The sequence below is a fragment of the Pristiophorus japonicus genome, chromosome 18 (assembly GCF_044704955.1).
Source record: "Pristiophorus japonicus isolate sPriJap1 chromosome 18, sPriJap1.hap1, whole genome shotgun sequence".
Taxonomy (NCBI): domain Eukaryota; kingdom Metazoa; phylum Chordata; class Chondrichthyes; family Pristiophoridae; genus Pristiophorus; species Pristiophorus japonicus.
Window position 1 is genome coordinate 17,877,785 of NC_091994.1, and position 17,349 is coordinate 17,895,133.

The 17,349-nt window shown below is 43.1% G+C and overlaps 1 protein-coding gene across 1 annotated transcript in view; it reads right to left on the minus strand.

The window, feature by feature from the left end:
• Nucleotides 1-888: 888 nt before the first annotated feature.
• Nucleotides 889-17,349, minus strand: part of rnf126 (ring finger protein 126) — a 79,172-nt gene continuing 62,711 nt past the window's right edge. Inside the window, exons 8-9 of the mRNA XM_070859711.1 lie at nt 12,454-12,569; nt 889-1,682 (exon numbers count right to left, since the gene is read on the minus strand). Of these exons, the coding sequence (XP_070715812.1) occupies nt 1,533-1,682; nt 12,454-12,569 (266 nt within the window). The 3' untranslated portion in view covers nt 889-1,532. The remainder of the gene's footprint in view (nt 1,683-12,453; nt 12,570-17,349) is intronic.

The window sequence follows — 17,349 nt, forward strand, 5'->3', positions numbered from 1 at the left end:
AAATCTCTCAGTATCAATTTTAATAAAGCAGCAGGCTCAAGACAAGAGTAAGAGACAGACATGGAATTGCAAACTACAAACATATTTCCTCCCTTACCCTCTCCTTACTTTACACCCTTACCTTCTCTGTTAAGAGCACAAATACACTTCAATCATTTTAATTAGCCTCATTAACTATACACTAAAAGACAATTCTCTTACCTGCAAGTTATGTATCGCTAAAGTATAGTTATACAGGTTTGTTTATAAAAAAAGTCAGTGAAAAAAAATCAAAGTTTCTCAAGGAAGAAAAGCTTCCATCATTATAATTATTAAAGTTGGAAATAATGTTTCACATCATTGATCATTTAAGATTTGCACTTTACTAGAAGAAATGAAGTTCATATGCAAAGTCAAAGAGGACAACACCTTGTTAAAAAGGAAATGATTATTCACTGACTTGTATACAATTGATGGTGACACAGTATTAACAGACTCAGTAAATGCCACAGATTTACTCGTTATTTGCTTGCATCACATTTCCATACATTGCATGTTACCTACTGACAAGCATACCTTTGGACACATCTTCAGATTTCACGTCTCGCCAGGAAACCCAGGTTTACAAAATGCTTTACAGTGAGCCAATCCGGCTTTTAACAGGAAGTGACTGGTGACGGACAGCCCAGCTGCTGATAAAGAAATGCTGCCGGACTGCGTCCTAAACCACTCCAATTAGGTCCGTAGAGGCATTGCACTTCTTCCATGATTCAATTATTTTCAGATTCAACACAAGGAATGGTTGTTTAAAAAAAGATTGGTTTTAAGCAGGCATGTAATCAATTACCACTTCAATGTTTTAAGATAAATTTTCAAATATATTTTCTTCCCCCCCCCCCCCCACCCCCACCCAATCCTTTGATTTGAAGCAAACAACCCCCCCACATTTTACTAAACAAAAATGGGAGGATGTTGGCTGTCATTAAGCTTTCCACAGTATCTATAAAATGGCAATCAGGAAAAAAAGCAAAGAAAATAAAAGATAGAATCCCTTTTAGTATGAGAAAAACAAAAGTCAGGACTGTAAAATTGAATGAAAATACCCAGAGTTCAACAGCTGCATTAATCTTAAAACACATTACAAATGGTCAAAGATTTAAATATATTGGTGAAGAAAAGAACAGCAGAAATCTTCCACTGCTTAAGATAATTCACAGCAGTATGATTACAGCAATGTGCACACAGGGCTTTTCCACCCCCAGTGAGATGAAATAAAATGTACATAGCAGCTTGTCGATAAAAAAAAAGTTTTAAATCGGTCCCAGAAGTTAAATCTATGAAACAAATCTTGCAGTCTGGAGAAAAAAAAAAATGTGGGTATTCATGTTCGAGTTGAGATTTTAGAAAAGAGTTCTTTGTTAAGAAACTCGATTTACTCTGGCTTTCTTTGAGCCATGCATAATACAATAATTTAAATTATAAAATGTTTCACGGTAGTCATCAAACACTGTTGCGTATGAAAACAGTAACCTTAGATGTTTCTTTTTTTAAATTCAGGAATTGTTTGTTGCGTTCTCATTACTTGGTGAACTTGAGGCAGAGGAGGATGATGATGAAGAAAAGTTCATCCTTGATAAATCAGGAGGGTTCGTTGCTGTGTTTTGCCCACTTAAGCTTTTTCGACACACTGGACAGGTGTCATGCTGGAGTGAAGAAAGAGAAATGTTTTATAAAACATGCCTGTGTCCATAGAATAAAATACCCACTTTGAAGAAGGGTGTACACTGAAGTTTTACGCCTGATTTTTTAGGAGCAACTGGTGGAGAACGGACTATCTTAGAAATCGCAATTCTCCACATTTTTTTTTCTGCAGTTCTAGTCGGGTCGAACAGTTCGACTTTGGAACAGAATTTTTTCTTCAAAAGGGGGCGTGTCCGGCCACTGACGCCTGATTTCAAAGTTTCCACAGTGAAAACGTACTCCAAACTAACTTAGAATGGAGCAAGTGAAGATTTTTGTAGAACTGAAAAAACCTGTTCTACACATTAAAAAATAAGGTGCAGGTTACAAATTAGGCGTCCAGAACGAGGTGGGGGGGGAAGGGAACTCATTAAATTCTACAATAAATCCTTATTTATACTTCTATAAATATTATACAAATAAATCCAACCTGAATAAACACTTATAAGCAAAGAAAAGATTAAATAAACCATCTTCCTACCTGTGTAAAAGTGCTTCAGGCACGGAGAATGCTGCAGTCAGCCTGAGGCGCCCGTTCTTCCCGCGGGGGGGGGGGGAGGGGAGAGGAGGCGCCCATTCTTCCCGCGGGGGGTAGGAGGCGCCCGTTCTTCCCGCGGGGGGGGGGGGGGAAGGAGACAGTGAGAAGGCTGCAAGTGCTGATGGCAATGTGCTTTTATTAAAAAAAAATTTCAAAAATTAAACAGCTACAAAGAACTACAAAAATGGCCGAGTGCCAATGTTTTTTTCACACTGAGCATGCGCAAATGCTCCAACCCGCACGCGCAGCGTTGCCGGCAGGAAAAAAACTAATTTAAATAGTACCCGCCCCCTCCCACTTACAAAATCGGCGAGAGTGTAGGCTCCGCCCCCCTGGGCGCCGCGCCAGGCAGACAAGGAGCTGCAGGGCGCTCCAGAATCACGAGGTTTTTTTTTAGGCGCCGTTTTAGGCGCGAAAAACGGGCGCCCAGCTCGGAGGGGCGCCCGTTTTTTATCATGTGGAAACTTGGGCCCAAAATGTCACAATGGTCTTTTCTATTTACGAATGCTAACTGACTCTGTGCATTTCTAACATTTTTGAATTTTATTTCAGATTTCAAGAATTTGCAGTTTTTTTTCTTTTAGAAACATAGAAAATAGGTGCAGGAGTAGACCATTCGGCCCTTCGAGCCTGCACCGCCATTCAATGGGTTCATGGCTGAACATGCAACTTCAGTACCCCATTCCTGCTTTCTCGCCATACCCCTTGATCCCCCTAGTAGTATGGACTACATCTAACTCCTTTTTGAATATATTTAGTGAATTGGCCTCAACAACTTTCTGTGGTAGAGAATTCCACAGGTTCACCATTCTCTGAGTGAAGAAGTTTCTCCTCATCTCAGTCCTAAATGGCTTACCCCTTATCCTTAGACTGTGACCCCTGGTTCTGGACTTCCCCAACATTGGGAACATTCTTCCTGCATCTAACCTGTCTAACCCCGTCAGAATTTTAAACGTTTCTATGAGGTCCCCTCTCATTCTTCTGAACTCCAGTGAATACAAGCCCAGTTGATCCAGTCTTTCTTGATATGTCAGTCCCGCCATCCCGGGAATCAGTCTGGTGAACCTTCGCTGCACTCCCTCAATAGCAAGAATGTCCTTCCTCAAGTTAGGAGACCAAAACTGTACACAATACTCCAGGTGTGGCCTCACCAAGGCCCTGTACAACTGAAGCAACACCTCCCTGCCCCTGTACTCAAATCCCCTCGCTATGAAGGCCAACATGCCATTTGCTTTCTTAACCGCCTGCTGTACCTGCATGCCAACCTTCAATGACTGATGTACCATGACACCCAGGTCTCGTTGCACCTCTCCTTTTCCTAATCTTCACCATTCACATAATAGTCTGTCTCTCTGTTTTTAACCACCAAAGTGGATAACCTCACATTTATCCACATTATACTTCATCTGCCATGCATTTGCCCACTCACCTAACCTATCCAAGTCACTCTGCAGCCCCATAGCATCCTCCTCACAGCTCACACTTAGTGTCATCCGCAAATTTGGAGATACTACATTTAATCCACTCGTCTAAATCATTAATGTACAATGTAAACAGCTGGGGCCCCAGCACAGAACCTTGCGGTACCCCACTAGTCACTGCCTGCCATTCTGAAAAGTACCCATTTACTCCTACTCTTTGCTTCCTGTCTGACAACCAGTTCTCAATCTGGTCAATGAGCTGCCAAACGAAGGGCAATCCTCCTCACCGTTTGTGGGGCACCAAAGTATGGCCTCATGAAAAATCTGCTTGCTCCAGCAAAACCCACAGAGAAGTCGTCATGGTGATTTGAGCGCACTGGTCTGGGAGCATCTAAACCCGAAGGAAAGCGTTCTGATGGCGAGGTACTAGTTCTACACGTACAAGAGGTCTGAAGGCCAGGAAGTGGCGAGCTATGTCGCCGAGCTAAGATGCCTTGCAGGACATTGCGAATTTGAAGGAAACTTGGAGCACATGCTCAGGGACTTCTTTGTACTTGGCATTGGTCATGAAGTAATACTTCACAAACTTTTGACTGTAGAGATCCCAACCTTGTGTAAAGCCATAGCGATAACCCAGGCGTTCATCGCCACCAGTGAAAATCCCAAACAAATCTCTCAGCACACGAATGCTGCTACAAATACTGTGAACAAAGTAATGTTGGTTTCGAATCGTAATGTACAGGGCAGGCCTCACATGCCTGCAGCTGCATGTCTGCAGATGTCTCAGAATTCACCATCAAGGGTGGTGAATGCAAGGCCATTAACACCTTGTTGGCGCTGCAGAGGTGATCATCGCTTTCATTCATGCCGCTTCAAAGGATACGTTTGCAAGGGCTGTGGAACAATGGGACATCAACATACGTGCAGGCAAGCTGCAAACCCTGCAAACCACCATGTTGCAAAGAAGGACATGGTGGATCATGATGAACCAGAGGCTCAGACCGAAGAGGCAGAGGTATATAGGGTGCACACATTTACCACAACATGTCCCCCGATGATGCTGAAGGTTGAATTAAATGGACTCCCGGTGTCAATGGAGCTGGACACGGGCGCGAGCCAGTCCATTATGAGCAAAAAGACTTTGGATAAATTGTGGTGCAGCAAGGCCTCAAGGCCAGTCCTGACTCCTATTCAATGATAGCTTTGTAAAGACAAGCTCTGCTTCATTTGACCATTTGAAAAAAATAAAATCAATGTTATTATAACCATTCTGGGAACAAACCTTAACTGCATGCATTTATCTTGTGATTCTTAATAGCAAAATACATCAGAAGAGTGCTTTGCAATGCTGACAGAGGGAATATAATGGATAGCATGGAGACAAGAGAAAATAAATGGAGGGGCTAGGATAGGGAACTAAATGCACCAAAGAAAGGAATTTTGAGGAAGTCTTTGAAAGCAGGGAATGAGGTGGCCAGGCAGAGGAAATTAGGTAGAGAATTATAGCCGTTATGCTTCTGCCCTCAATTGCATCAATTAATTGTGGAGTGGAAGGAACAGGAGTGGTAAGAAGTCTGGAGTGGATGGTGCATGCAGGGACATAAGACAAACCAATCTAATGTTTATGCTCTGCCTCCGATTAGTCTCTCAAAGTTGCTCCCCCACACAAATCTACCTCGGCAACTTCTGATCCTCGGTACTATAACCTTAATCTAAATTCCCTTTCCTCTAATTTATCTTTTCTCCTCATTCAACTGCATTCTCCATGTACAACCACGACAAGTCCCTACAGTGTCATTTTGAGAAGTCTTGCCACCTCCAACTTCCCAATCTTCAATAAAACCAAATGACCAGATGTCGACAGTGCTGTTAAGTGCCACTTACTCACCAATAACCTGCTCACCGATGCTCAGTTTGGGTTCTGCCAGGACTGCTCAGCTCCAGACCTCATTACAGCCTTGGTCCAAACATGGACAAAAGAGCTGAATTCCAGAGGCGAGGTGAGGCGCGTGTGACTGCCCTTGACATCTGACCAAGTGTGGCATCAAGGAGCCCCGAGTAAAATTGAAGTCAATGAGAATCAGGGGGAAAATTAAGCACAAAGGAAGATGGTTGGAGGCCAATCATCACAGCCCCAGGACATCACTGCAGGAGTTCCTCAGGGCACTGTCCTAAGCCCAACAATCTTCAGCTGCTTCATCAATGACCTTCCCTCCATCATAAGGTCAGACATGGGGATGTTTGCTGATGATTGCACAGTGTTTAGTTCCATTTGCAACTCCCGAGATAATGAAGCTGCCCCTGCCGGATGCAGCAAGTTCTGGTCGACATCCAGGCGTGAGCTGATAAGTAGCAAGTAACATTCGCACCACAGAAGTGCCAGGCAATGGCTATCGCCAACAAGTCTAACCACCGCCCCAAGACATTCAACGGCATTACCATCGCCGAATTTCCCACCAACATCCTGGGGTTCACCATAGACCAGAAACTTAACTGGAACAGCCACATAAATACTGTGGTTACAAGAGCAGGGCAGACAGTGGATATTCTGCAGTGCATATCTCACCTCCTGACTCCCCAAAGCCTTTCCACCATATACAAGGCAATACTGTCCACTTGCCTGGATGAGTGCAGCTCCAACAATATTCAAGAAGCTCGACAGCATCCAGGTCAAAGCAGCCCCCTTGACCGACACCCCATCCACCACCTTAAACATTCACTCCCTCCACCATCGGCGCACCATGGCTGCAGTGTGTACCATCGACAAGATGCACTGCAGCAACTCGTCAAGGCTTCTTCGGCAGCATCGACCAAACCCGCGACCTCTACCACCTAGACAGGCAGCAGGCACATGGGAACACTATCACCTCCAAATTCCTCTGCAAGTCACACACCACCCTGACTTGGAAATGTATCACCTTTCCTTTATCATCGCTGGTCAAAATCCTGGAATTCCCTTCCTAAGAGCACTGTGGGAGTACCTTCACCATAGGGATTGCAGCAGTTCAAGACGACATCTCACCACCACCTTCTCCAGGGCAATTAGGGATGGGCAATAAATGCTGGTCTCGCCAGTGATGCCCACATCCCGGAACGAATAAAAAAAAACTTTAGTCGGCTGCAGCCCACTCACACCCTTCGCTCTGTGACACCACTATCCTCATACGTCCCAATCCTCAGCACTCTGTTGGTGGTTCATCAGTCATCATGCTACTGGAATTCCCTCTGCTTTCCAAAGGTTTTTCCATTCTACCCATTCTTTCTCTCTTGGTTCAACATTAACTAATCCTCTTTCCAGTCAGTACAAAACATTACCATAAATCAACTATTAAAGCTACAGTAAGAGTCAGTCTATAGATATGTGAAGAGTATTAATATGCAGAATCCAGTTTATAATATTTAATAGTATAACTTGTGGGAGCAGAAGTCATTTGTTTACACCTACTGCAATACAGAAATTATTTGGCAGAGAACAGATTTTTAACATTGTAGTGGAAGAGGTTGAACCTCCCTTAGCCGGAACCACCCCTCGTCCGGAACCATTCCCGGCCACCGGGTGGCGCATGCGCAGAACTCCGACATGAACAAATTGAAGTCCTTCCTTGCTGCCGACTCCCACAATCGCTGGCCTGACCGCCCCCGCTCCGCCCCCTCCCCCCCCCGCACACGATCTCTCTGCTACACTCCCAGCCTCAAACCAACCAGCCCAGATATCCCCTTGCTCAGTACCCGTACCATCCAAATTAATGTGACCACCCCTTGTCACGCCAAGTCCAGAGGATTCCGGATAAAGGAGGTTCAACCTGTACTTCTAATGTTTAAGTAATACATAACTAATTAAGAGTTTATCTTTATTGCCAAATCTGCATTATTATTGTTTTAAATTCAAGTGCAGGATAATTAGCAATATATCTCAATAATACCCTCATTTTGACCTACTTGGTAAGAAACAAAACATAACTGCTTTCACCAACAGATTCAGTATTGGAGTGCACAGCTGAATTTTCAGTGCGTTGTGCACACTAAGGGCCGGATTTCCGCCCGTGTTTATACCGGGATGTGATCCTCCGCGGCAAAAACCCGGTCGGCGGGATCCTTGGGTACCTGTTTGCGGCGGTGCTTCCAAGTACCGCCGGGGAGCGGTGCGCCGACGTGCAATGACACAGATTGCGTTTGCGTCGTACTTTCGGCACTCTCCCGCCCCGTACGCCACACCCAGAAAACCGACAGCTCAAACCTGTCGGTGCAGCCCTGCCAGCAGCGGTAAGAATGAAAATCTGCAAAAAAAGTTCAAGTTTACATTTTTTTTCAGCGATTCAATAGATAATGGTCGTGTAAATGTTTTGAGTGTGTTTTTGGAATTTTTTTTTGTTTTTCCTCCCTCCCAAGGCCTCTCTCGCAACGTTCCTGGCCCCGGACTAAAGTTGCTGAAATTCACGGTTTGCACCGCGAATCATCGTGCAGCGCCTTCTTTACCGCGCAGACGTAAAGGCCGAAAGTTTGTCCTAAAAACGGTAGCGCAATGAAAACGGTAATTTTGACGTAAAACGACTATTTTCGCTGAAAACCGAAAATCGAGTCCTCAGTGAGCATGCACACACACGGCCAATCTTAACGCAGGAGTTCCACGCCCATAAACTCACCTGGTGCTCCTCCTGCTACCAGGCTCACGTGCACCATCCCACCCCCCTGAAAAAGAGGCACGCCAACGCATGCGAGCCCCAGAATAATGAGCTACCACACATACATTCACAGAATGAAACAGCACTGAAGGAGGCCAGCCATTGTGCCTGCTCTTTGAAAGAGCTATCCAATTAAACCAATTTCCCTGCTCTTTCCCCATAGTCCTGTAAATAGTTCCCCTTCAAGTATTTATCCAATTCCCTTTTCAAAGTTATTACTGAATCTGCTTCCACCACCCTTTCAGGCAGTGCACTCCAGGCCAGGACAATTTGGTGAGAGAAAAAAATTCTCCTCATCTCATCTCAGGTTCTTTTGTCAATTACTGTGTGTCCTCTGATTACCGACCCTTCTACCACTAGAACAGTTTCTTCTTACTTACTCTATCAAAACTCTTCTTCATTTTGAACACCTCTATTAAATCTCCCTTTAACTTTCTCTGCTCTAAGGAGAACAACCTCAGTTTCACCACATAACTGAAGTCCCTCATCCACGATACCAAATAAACTATTATGATACAGCAGTTGGCCCTTCTCATTTTGCATCTGTCACTTTGCTTTGCTATCCAGTGATGATTCAAACATAAATCTGACAACCTATCTGCACGATGGATTTCAGGAAGTCTTAATCAGACCACCAAGTGCACTAAACAAGGCATTTCATCCAAGTGAAGGCAGGATTGACAGTTTGCTCTATAGCATGACATGAGAGAGCAAAGAAAAGCTAACTGCTGTGAGTGTTACAATATAAATACAGCACTATCTGAAACAGAACATATGCTTAGCATTGCCCATTTACCTGGAGAACATCCTCTATAGTGAGAGTGAGGGGGACGAGGGGAAAGCAAGAAAAAAATGCAAGGGCTTCAATTCCTGATCACTAGCCAACAACCCCTGTTGGAAGAGGCAGTTTTAACATTAGGCGAGGACAGAATCAATGTTCACTGCAATGCCCTCGCAATCAAAGTCAAGAAACATAGGAACAGGAGTAGGCTACTCAGCGCCTTGAGCCTATTCTGCCATTCAATTAGAGCATAGCTGATCTGTATCTCAACTCCATTTACCCATCTTTGCTCCAGAACCCTTGATACTCTTACCTAACAAAAATCAAATCGATCTCGGTCTTGAAAATTTTAATTGACCCAGCATTCACAGCCTTTCCTATTGCGACCATCGTTTGTGTGAAAAATGTTTCCTGATTTTACTCCTTAATGGCCTGACTCTAATTCCAAGATAAAAAGAAAGACTTGCATTTATATAGCGCCTTCCATGACCACTGGACGTCCCAAAATGCTTTACAGCCAATTAAGTACTTTTTGAAGTGTAGTCACTGTTGTAATGTTGGAAATGCAGCAGCCAATTTGCACACAGCAAGCTCCTACAAACAACAATGTGACAATGACCAGATAATCTATTTTAGTGATGTTTATTTTAGGAAATAAATATTGGCCAGGACACCGGGATAACTCCCCTGCTCTTCTTCGAAATAGTGCCATGGGATCTTTTATATCCACCTGGGAGAGCAGACGGGGAAATCGGTTTAACGTCTCATTCAAAAGACAGTGCAGTGCAGCACTCCCTCAGTACTGCACTGGAGTGGCAGCCTAGATTTTTGTGCTCAAGTCCCTGGAGTGGGACTTGAACCCACAACCTTCTGACTCCAGAGGCGAGAGTGCTACCCACTGAGCCACAGTGGATGCTGTCCCATTCGTCTAGATTCCTGCACCAGGGAAATAGTTTTTTTTGTATCTACCCCATCGAATCATTATCATTTAAAACACCTCAATTAGATCACGCCTCAACCTTCTAAACTCAAAGAAATACAAACCAAGTTTATGTAATCTGTCCTCACAACTTAACCCTTTGAGCTCCAGTATCATTCTTGGGCAGAGTCATCATGGTTTTGAAAGGGAAATCATGTTTATTAGAGTTTTTTTGAGGATGTAACTGGCAGGGTCGATAAAGGGGAACCAGTGAATGTATTATTCGATAAGGTGCCACATAAAAGATTGCTACTCAAGATAAGGGTTCATGGGGTTGGGGGTAATATATTAGCATGGATAGAGAATTGGGTCAATCGTCAGAAAACAGAAGGTAGGGATAAAAGGGCCATTTTTCATTTGGCAGGCTGTACCTAGTGGGGTGCCACAAGGATCAGTGCTTGGGCCTCAGTTATTTACAATCTATATTAATGACTTAGATGAAGGGACCATGTGCAATGTATCGAAGTTTGCTGACGACACAAAGCTAGGTGGGAAAGGAAGCTGTGAGGAGGACACAAACAGCCTGCAAAGGGATATAGACAGGTTAAGTGAGTAAGCAGTAAGGTGGCAGGTGGAGTATAATGTGAGGAATGTGACATTCACTTTGGTAGGGCATTTTTTTTTTTTTAAATGGTGAGATACTATTAAATGTTGGTGTTCAGAGAGATTTAAGTATTTTCGTACAGGAAACAGAGTTAGCATGTAGGTACAGCAAGCGGCATGTTGGCCTTTATTGCAAGGGGTTTGATGTACAAGAATAAGGAAGTCTTGCTATGATTGTACAGACTTTGGCGAGACCACACTTGGAGTACTGTGCACAGTTTTGGTCTCATCATGAGAAAGGACATACATGCCTCAGAGGCGGTGCAACTGAGGTTCACTAGATTGATTCCTGGGATGAGAGGATTGTCCTATGAGGAGAGATTGAATAGATTGGGCTTATACCTTGGAGTTTAGAAGAATGAGGGGTGATCACATTGAAATATACAAGATTCTGAGGTGGATTGACAGGGTAGACGCTGAGAGGTTGTTATCCCCAGGCTGGAATGTCTAGAACTAGGGGGCATAGTGTCAGGATAAGGGGTCGTCCATTTAAGACTGAGACGAGGAGGAATTTCTTTACACATGGGGATTTGGAGAGAAAGTGGAGTTGAGATCAAAGATCAGCCATGATATTATTGAATGGCAGAGCAGTCTCGAAGGGCCGTCTGGCCTACTCCTGCTCCTAATTCTTATGGTTCGAATTCTGGTGAATCTACACTGTGCCTCCTCCAAGATAAATATATCATTCCTGCGGTTTAGTGCCTATAACTGAATGCAGTACATCCAAATCGCTTTGCTCCTTCCTAGTCTCGCACCAGTAAGAAAATATTCCAATTCATCTTTCTCAGATCCAAAGTGGATGACCTCACACTTCCCCACATTGAACTCCAGCAGCCATAGTTTTACCCACTCTATGTCACAAGGTTACCTCCAATTCTGTATGCTAATAATCTGTAGGCTCCCACATGAAGGAAAGCTATCTGGGACAAAGTACTGAACAGTGCCTGCCCTTTTGTAACTTGCTCCCAGCTGCACAACTTACTGTGACTCCTGACTAAGTGTTATCTGTAAACTAGGATATACAACTCTCTATTCCTTCATCCACATCATTAATATACATGAAAAGCTGAAGGCACAGTACAGAACCCTGGGGAACATAATTTCTCACATCCCACCAATCAGAGAACGTTCCCTTAAACCCTACTCTATCTCCCAACTCCCAATAAATTACCAACCTATGTCACAAGGTTACCTCCAATTCTGTGCGCTTTCATGTATGCTAATAATCTGTAAGCTCCCACATGAAGGAAAGCTATCTGGGACAAAGTACTGAACAGTGCCTGCCTTTTGTGGATCCCCAGCAAGGAGCTAAAGACATCAAGGAAAAAAAAAAAAGGGACAGGGAACAAACCAATGGACAAAGAGAGGGAAAAAAAACCCTGTAAAATACAATACTGTAGATGAATGTGTAATAAGCACAATACAAATAAACTTATTGATCGGCTCTTTAAATTTCCTCATTTAAAAATACGCTTATATGGGTTGCAATTTCTACAGACCCCGAAGTATTAATCCTGCAGCATCTTAGTAAATGAAAATTTATATAATCAGCTGACTCAGCAAGATTTTAAAAAAGTGTTTCCTTGGATTTGTAGCCTATAAATGGGCAGGTACATCATTGTTGATGCTAACAGGAAAACTGCACTGATCCTCTGCAGGTCTGAGTAAAGGTACATCAATTTGTTCACTGGAACAGGTAAATGGGAGCTGAAAGTAGTATTGCTGCTTACCATTTCTAGCCACGGTATTATACAATCATTGTGGAATAAATGGTTGCACGGAAGTTGCCGAACAGTTTCTCCAACACCATAATCTTCTTTACACACAGGGCATTCTACACCACAACCTGTCGAGGAAGAAAAATTACACATTCAATTTGTCAAATCTACCCCATGAAATACTGCACTGGAAACAAGTACAACCCAGCTTGTTGTCTGACTGAATTCACATTTACAGATTCTTTGTTACATCTAAGTTCCATCTCAAAGACTGTTTAGTTAAAATAGAACCTCAAGTCCTTACCATAACAACAAACTGCTCCAGTTGTTTTTTCAAATCTTTTTGTTTAAACTGGTAAAAAAGGCAGTGTGGTGCTGGTGGTGGGGGGGGGGGGGGGGGCGGATTTAGCTTCAGGCTGCAGATTTTAATGTGATTACCTGAAAGGTATTTTTTGTTAGCTAATTACAATCAGTGCATTTTAATAAGAGGAGCTTGCGATACCTCACAAGCCCCCTCCCTATAGAAATAATTCGAATGATAAGGTGTTCTATGTAGAGGCCTGACCCAGAACTACATTTACTACAAACCATGCAGACCAATTCAAACCAGGCAGCCCCAGGGCTTCCACCCATGGCCTCCAGATCCATGCCTGCAACATCTAGGTTACCACTAAGGCTGCAGTTACTTGCAATTTAGATGAACAACCATCATGTTTTGCAGAGATAAAGGAGGCAAAAAATTGGCAAATCACCGTTGTTAAATGTTCTGCAATAACATCCAGTGTATTACCCAAAACAGTCATCCGATGTCTAGCTTGCCAATATATCAAATGCGTCTCTGGACTCATCTATGAGTAGAACCGCAGAGTGGTGATTACTTTCAGGGATGGAATCACAGGTGGTTTACTCTCCAATTCCAGGGGCATACTATGAACTCGGTGATTGCAAAATTCCACAACACCTGTTAAATATTAAACGTATTATGTGATGTTATAAGTGAGCATCTCAATTTTATGTACTTATAATTCTTCAAACATCTATAAAAAGACATACAATAGCAGTCTATGATAGTGAGCTAGGTACTGCATTTTGCATCAGATTACAAATATCATTTCACCTCAGACCCTGTGTATTGTTGCTGGATCACCAGAGTGATTTCACATTTCAGAAATTTCTGCTTCGAAACAGAAATTCTATTTTGTCAACTCATGTCACCCATAACCTACCATTCATTTTGATTGTCTCATCTTACCACTAGTACCGAAACATACAGACTTGAAATGCAATACACAATAGCTAGATGTTTCTATTTTAAACTGTTGTGTGCAAATGACAAAAACAAAAACATTTTTGTTCACACCAAATTACGTGGTGCAGTAGTTTAGCCAGTCCACTATTCAACCTGGATACAAATTCAGCAAAGACTGATGGAATGAAAGTCTCCAGTAAAGATCCTACATGAACGGAGATTGGGCAGTCTTAATACAGTTCCTTTTGAGCACGTGTCCACAGTACAAAACTGTCCCTAACTCGGAACTAACGGACACACAATGGTTGGAGTGGCAAATGGAAAAAATGCCACATTGTTGCAGTAGGGGGTGCTATGGTTGGATGATGCACATTATTGGGGCAGAGCTTTCTGCTACATCTGGTTGTGCTCCAGCTGACCTTGGAGTGCTTGATGCTGATACAGTCCTCACCACTTACACAGCTCACGGTTATTGTGGGCAACTGTCCATAATAGGCAATTAACACTCGCCATTGCCATAGTTGTCAATAACAAAGGCACCGCTTACACCATATTGGGGGGAAAATTGGGGTCGGAGGCTTCGTACGAATGCCTCTGACCCCCCAAAAAATCTACAAATCTACTTGTTGGTCCCGGAAAAAAACAAGATCCCTGTCAGAAGCCTAGATTCGCTGCGCAGCGCATGGGGACCTGTTTGAGGTACGTACGGAGAAGCTGGAGTCACATGGGCCTGGACCACCAATCATATGCAGTATTCTCATTGATAAAAATGGGAGCTCTGTTTGTACGGGCTACCATTACTATCAATGAGAAAAACCCCTAAAACACCGAAACACAGAATAAATAAAATACCTCACTTAAATGTTTTACATAAAAATATATATTTTGGAATTTTTTTTAATGTGTTTTAATAGTGTTAAAAATAAACTTACTTTAAAGGACAGGGTTTTTAAATATAAAAATGGGATTAAATTTAATTTTTATACGTTCTAAAACACTTACACTGGTAAAAGTAAGCTATGCGCCTGCTTTTACCAGGTGTAAAAGTTTGAAGGACATTTGCTGGGCAGGAATTGGGCAAATAGCTCAGTCTCTTTCGCACGGATGTCCTTCCTGCGAGGATGTGGAGGATCTGTCAAGAGAAATCTCGACAGATCAGAAAAGCTGGTTTTCGGCGCATGCACATTGCACCCCGAAAACTTTGTTCGTATGGACCCGGCAAGGCTGGAATTTTCAGCCCATCTCCAGCTATTTCGGGTAGACTCAGCCGTTCAATCAGCAGTTTGCACTTTCATAAGGTGCGATTACTGTGGCGACATTACGACAATACATTGACCCGGATGTAGTGATGTGACGCCGCTCACCGCGGACCTCAACAAAAGATGCCACAAACATTTAGAGGGCTCTGTGGCCTCAATTTTACCTTTTCCGTTAATTTAATTCTGGCACCATCTATAGGGGACCTCTGGTGTCCAGTAATAGTGATATCATCAAGCAGGCTAAGCAACCAATCACATTGAAAAATTCTCACAGACAGCAAACCGGGAAGTAACAAGCAGGTTTCATTCACTTTTTATAATTTTACAAAAAGCGAAATAACGATTGGGACATGCACATGGGATTAAAGTAGAAGCTAAAATAATTAACTTAAAAAAAATGAAATAAAAATATTTATTTCAAAAATGTATGGCATTATCATGGAATGGAGTAAATGAGACTTCACAATATAAGTCAGTTTTTCAGGGTCGGAGAGGTGGTTCAGCAGTATTTATGACTTAGTATGCCATTAACAAATCAGTTACAAATCAGTTAGACCTCATTCAACAAGGCTTAACGTTTTCAAGGGGTTTTATAGTGAGAATAGGCACAAAAAGTCAAAATTCATCTAGTGATTACTAATTGATTCTATCTGCCATAACTGCAACACCGCCCCCTGTGGAGGATCAGGATATCACTGACAGCAACTTGAGGATTTGCGTTTTTAAATGCGCATGCGCAGTCTCCAAAAATTGCTGTCAGTTTTAGAGAATAATGTCGGCGAATGCCAACAATCTCACCGTCATTACAATCGCAAATTCCAAGCCAATTATTTCACATGTAACATTCAGAACCACGAGGGGAAAAGAGAGACTCATCAGACAGAACTTTCCACTTCGATGGGACCAACACTGGATCAGCCACCCGTGATATAACTCACCCAATTTTCCTCAGTTGATTTCAGAGGCTCCAGGGGTAAAAAGGACAATGAGCTAACCCACTGGATCGCTCAGTTCCAATTTCAAGGAGTTAAAATGGTAAAGCTTCTCTGAATGAGAACAAAATTGTACGATCTATTTGCATATCACTTGCATCGTAGGAGTGACGACACCACACCTTATGCTCGACACTTTGACTCAATGATACTTGCACTCCAATGGAGCATCCATTACGGAAGACCCAACAATGAACATCGGTTTACATAAATCTGTCCAGCGAAGCAGAAAAATCTCAAACTTCTTTGGCAGTATGAAAGCCCATCTCTCTAACATGCACCTGGACTTGTCCCTTCCAACTTAGATTTTCAAGTTGAAAAATTGGCAAAATGTGTTGTTGACATTGCTATGTGAACTGAAAATCCGAAAGCAGAAATCAAGGTGCATCAACTAGTTCGATTTCATCACTACTCAGGAAGTTGAGAAACTTGTCCCCTTACTGGGCAGAATCTTTGTGTATCTGCAGATGCTAGCTCAAAGTTCTTTTTGTAAATTACATTTAGTGACAGACTATGGACTTAATTTTCCCCAATGCCTTTTTTTGACGTACTGCAAGAATTACACCCGTTTTTTATGGCCCCCAAAAAGCAACAAGCATGTTTCCCTGTTCTATTTTTTGAATTTGGCACCGCGCAGCCTGTCCTTTAACTTTTTTTTGGGGGGGGGGGGGGGGGGGGGGTGGAGCCTAATGTCTGCGCTGAAAAAAAAACAATGCCCCTCCCCCATTCTGCGCATGCGCGGAAAAAAAAGGGGCATTTTTGACATGATTGTAGTGCAGTACAGTACAGCTCCCGGTCTGCATTTGGCCATTTTTAAAGAGCCAGTTATGTGCGAGACCTTTAATTCTCAGTGGAAAAATCGGAGCTGCAATACAATATGCGACGCGGCTCAAGGACCAAGAATTTCTCACAGGATGAAGTGGAGGCACTAGTTACTGTAATTGAGGCCAGATGGCACGAGCTGGACACCAGCAGAGGTCACATAAAAGTTTCACCAAAACAAATGAAGAAACACTGGAACCAACTTGCAGAAGATTACTGTGCAATGGTGAGCACCCCCAGGCTTGGAGGCCAGTGCAAAAAGTGGCAGGACCTTGGTCAATCGGTTACTGTAAGTAATATTTTCATTTATTCACTGGAATTGCAATTGTAAATGTGACCATCTGTATGTCCTAGCCAGTAGAAAAATACCCCCTCGAAAAAGTTATATTTTCATCTTTGCAGAGGAAGGTGGCACACAACAAAAGGGAAAGAACTTGAACAGGAGGAGGCCTGGCAAATCTGCACCCACTGACATACATGGAAGACAGGGTCACTGGTTTGATGGGTCCTGCCTGGAGAAAAGCAACCACCACTGCACAAGCTGGGCCCACACTCGAGGGAGAGGGCAAGTCCTGCAAATTCCACA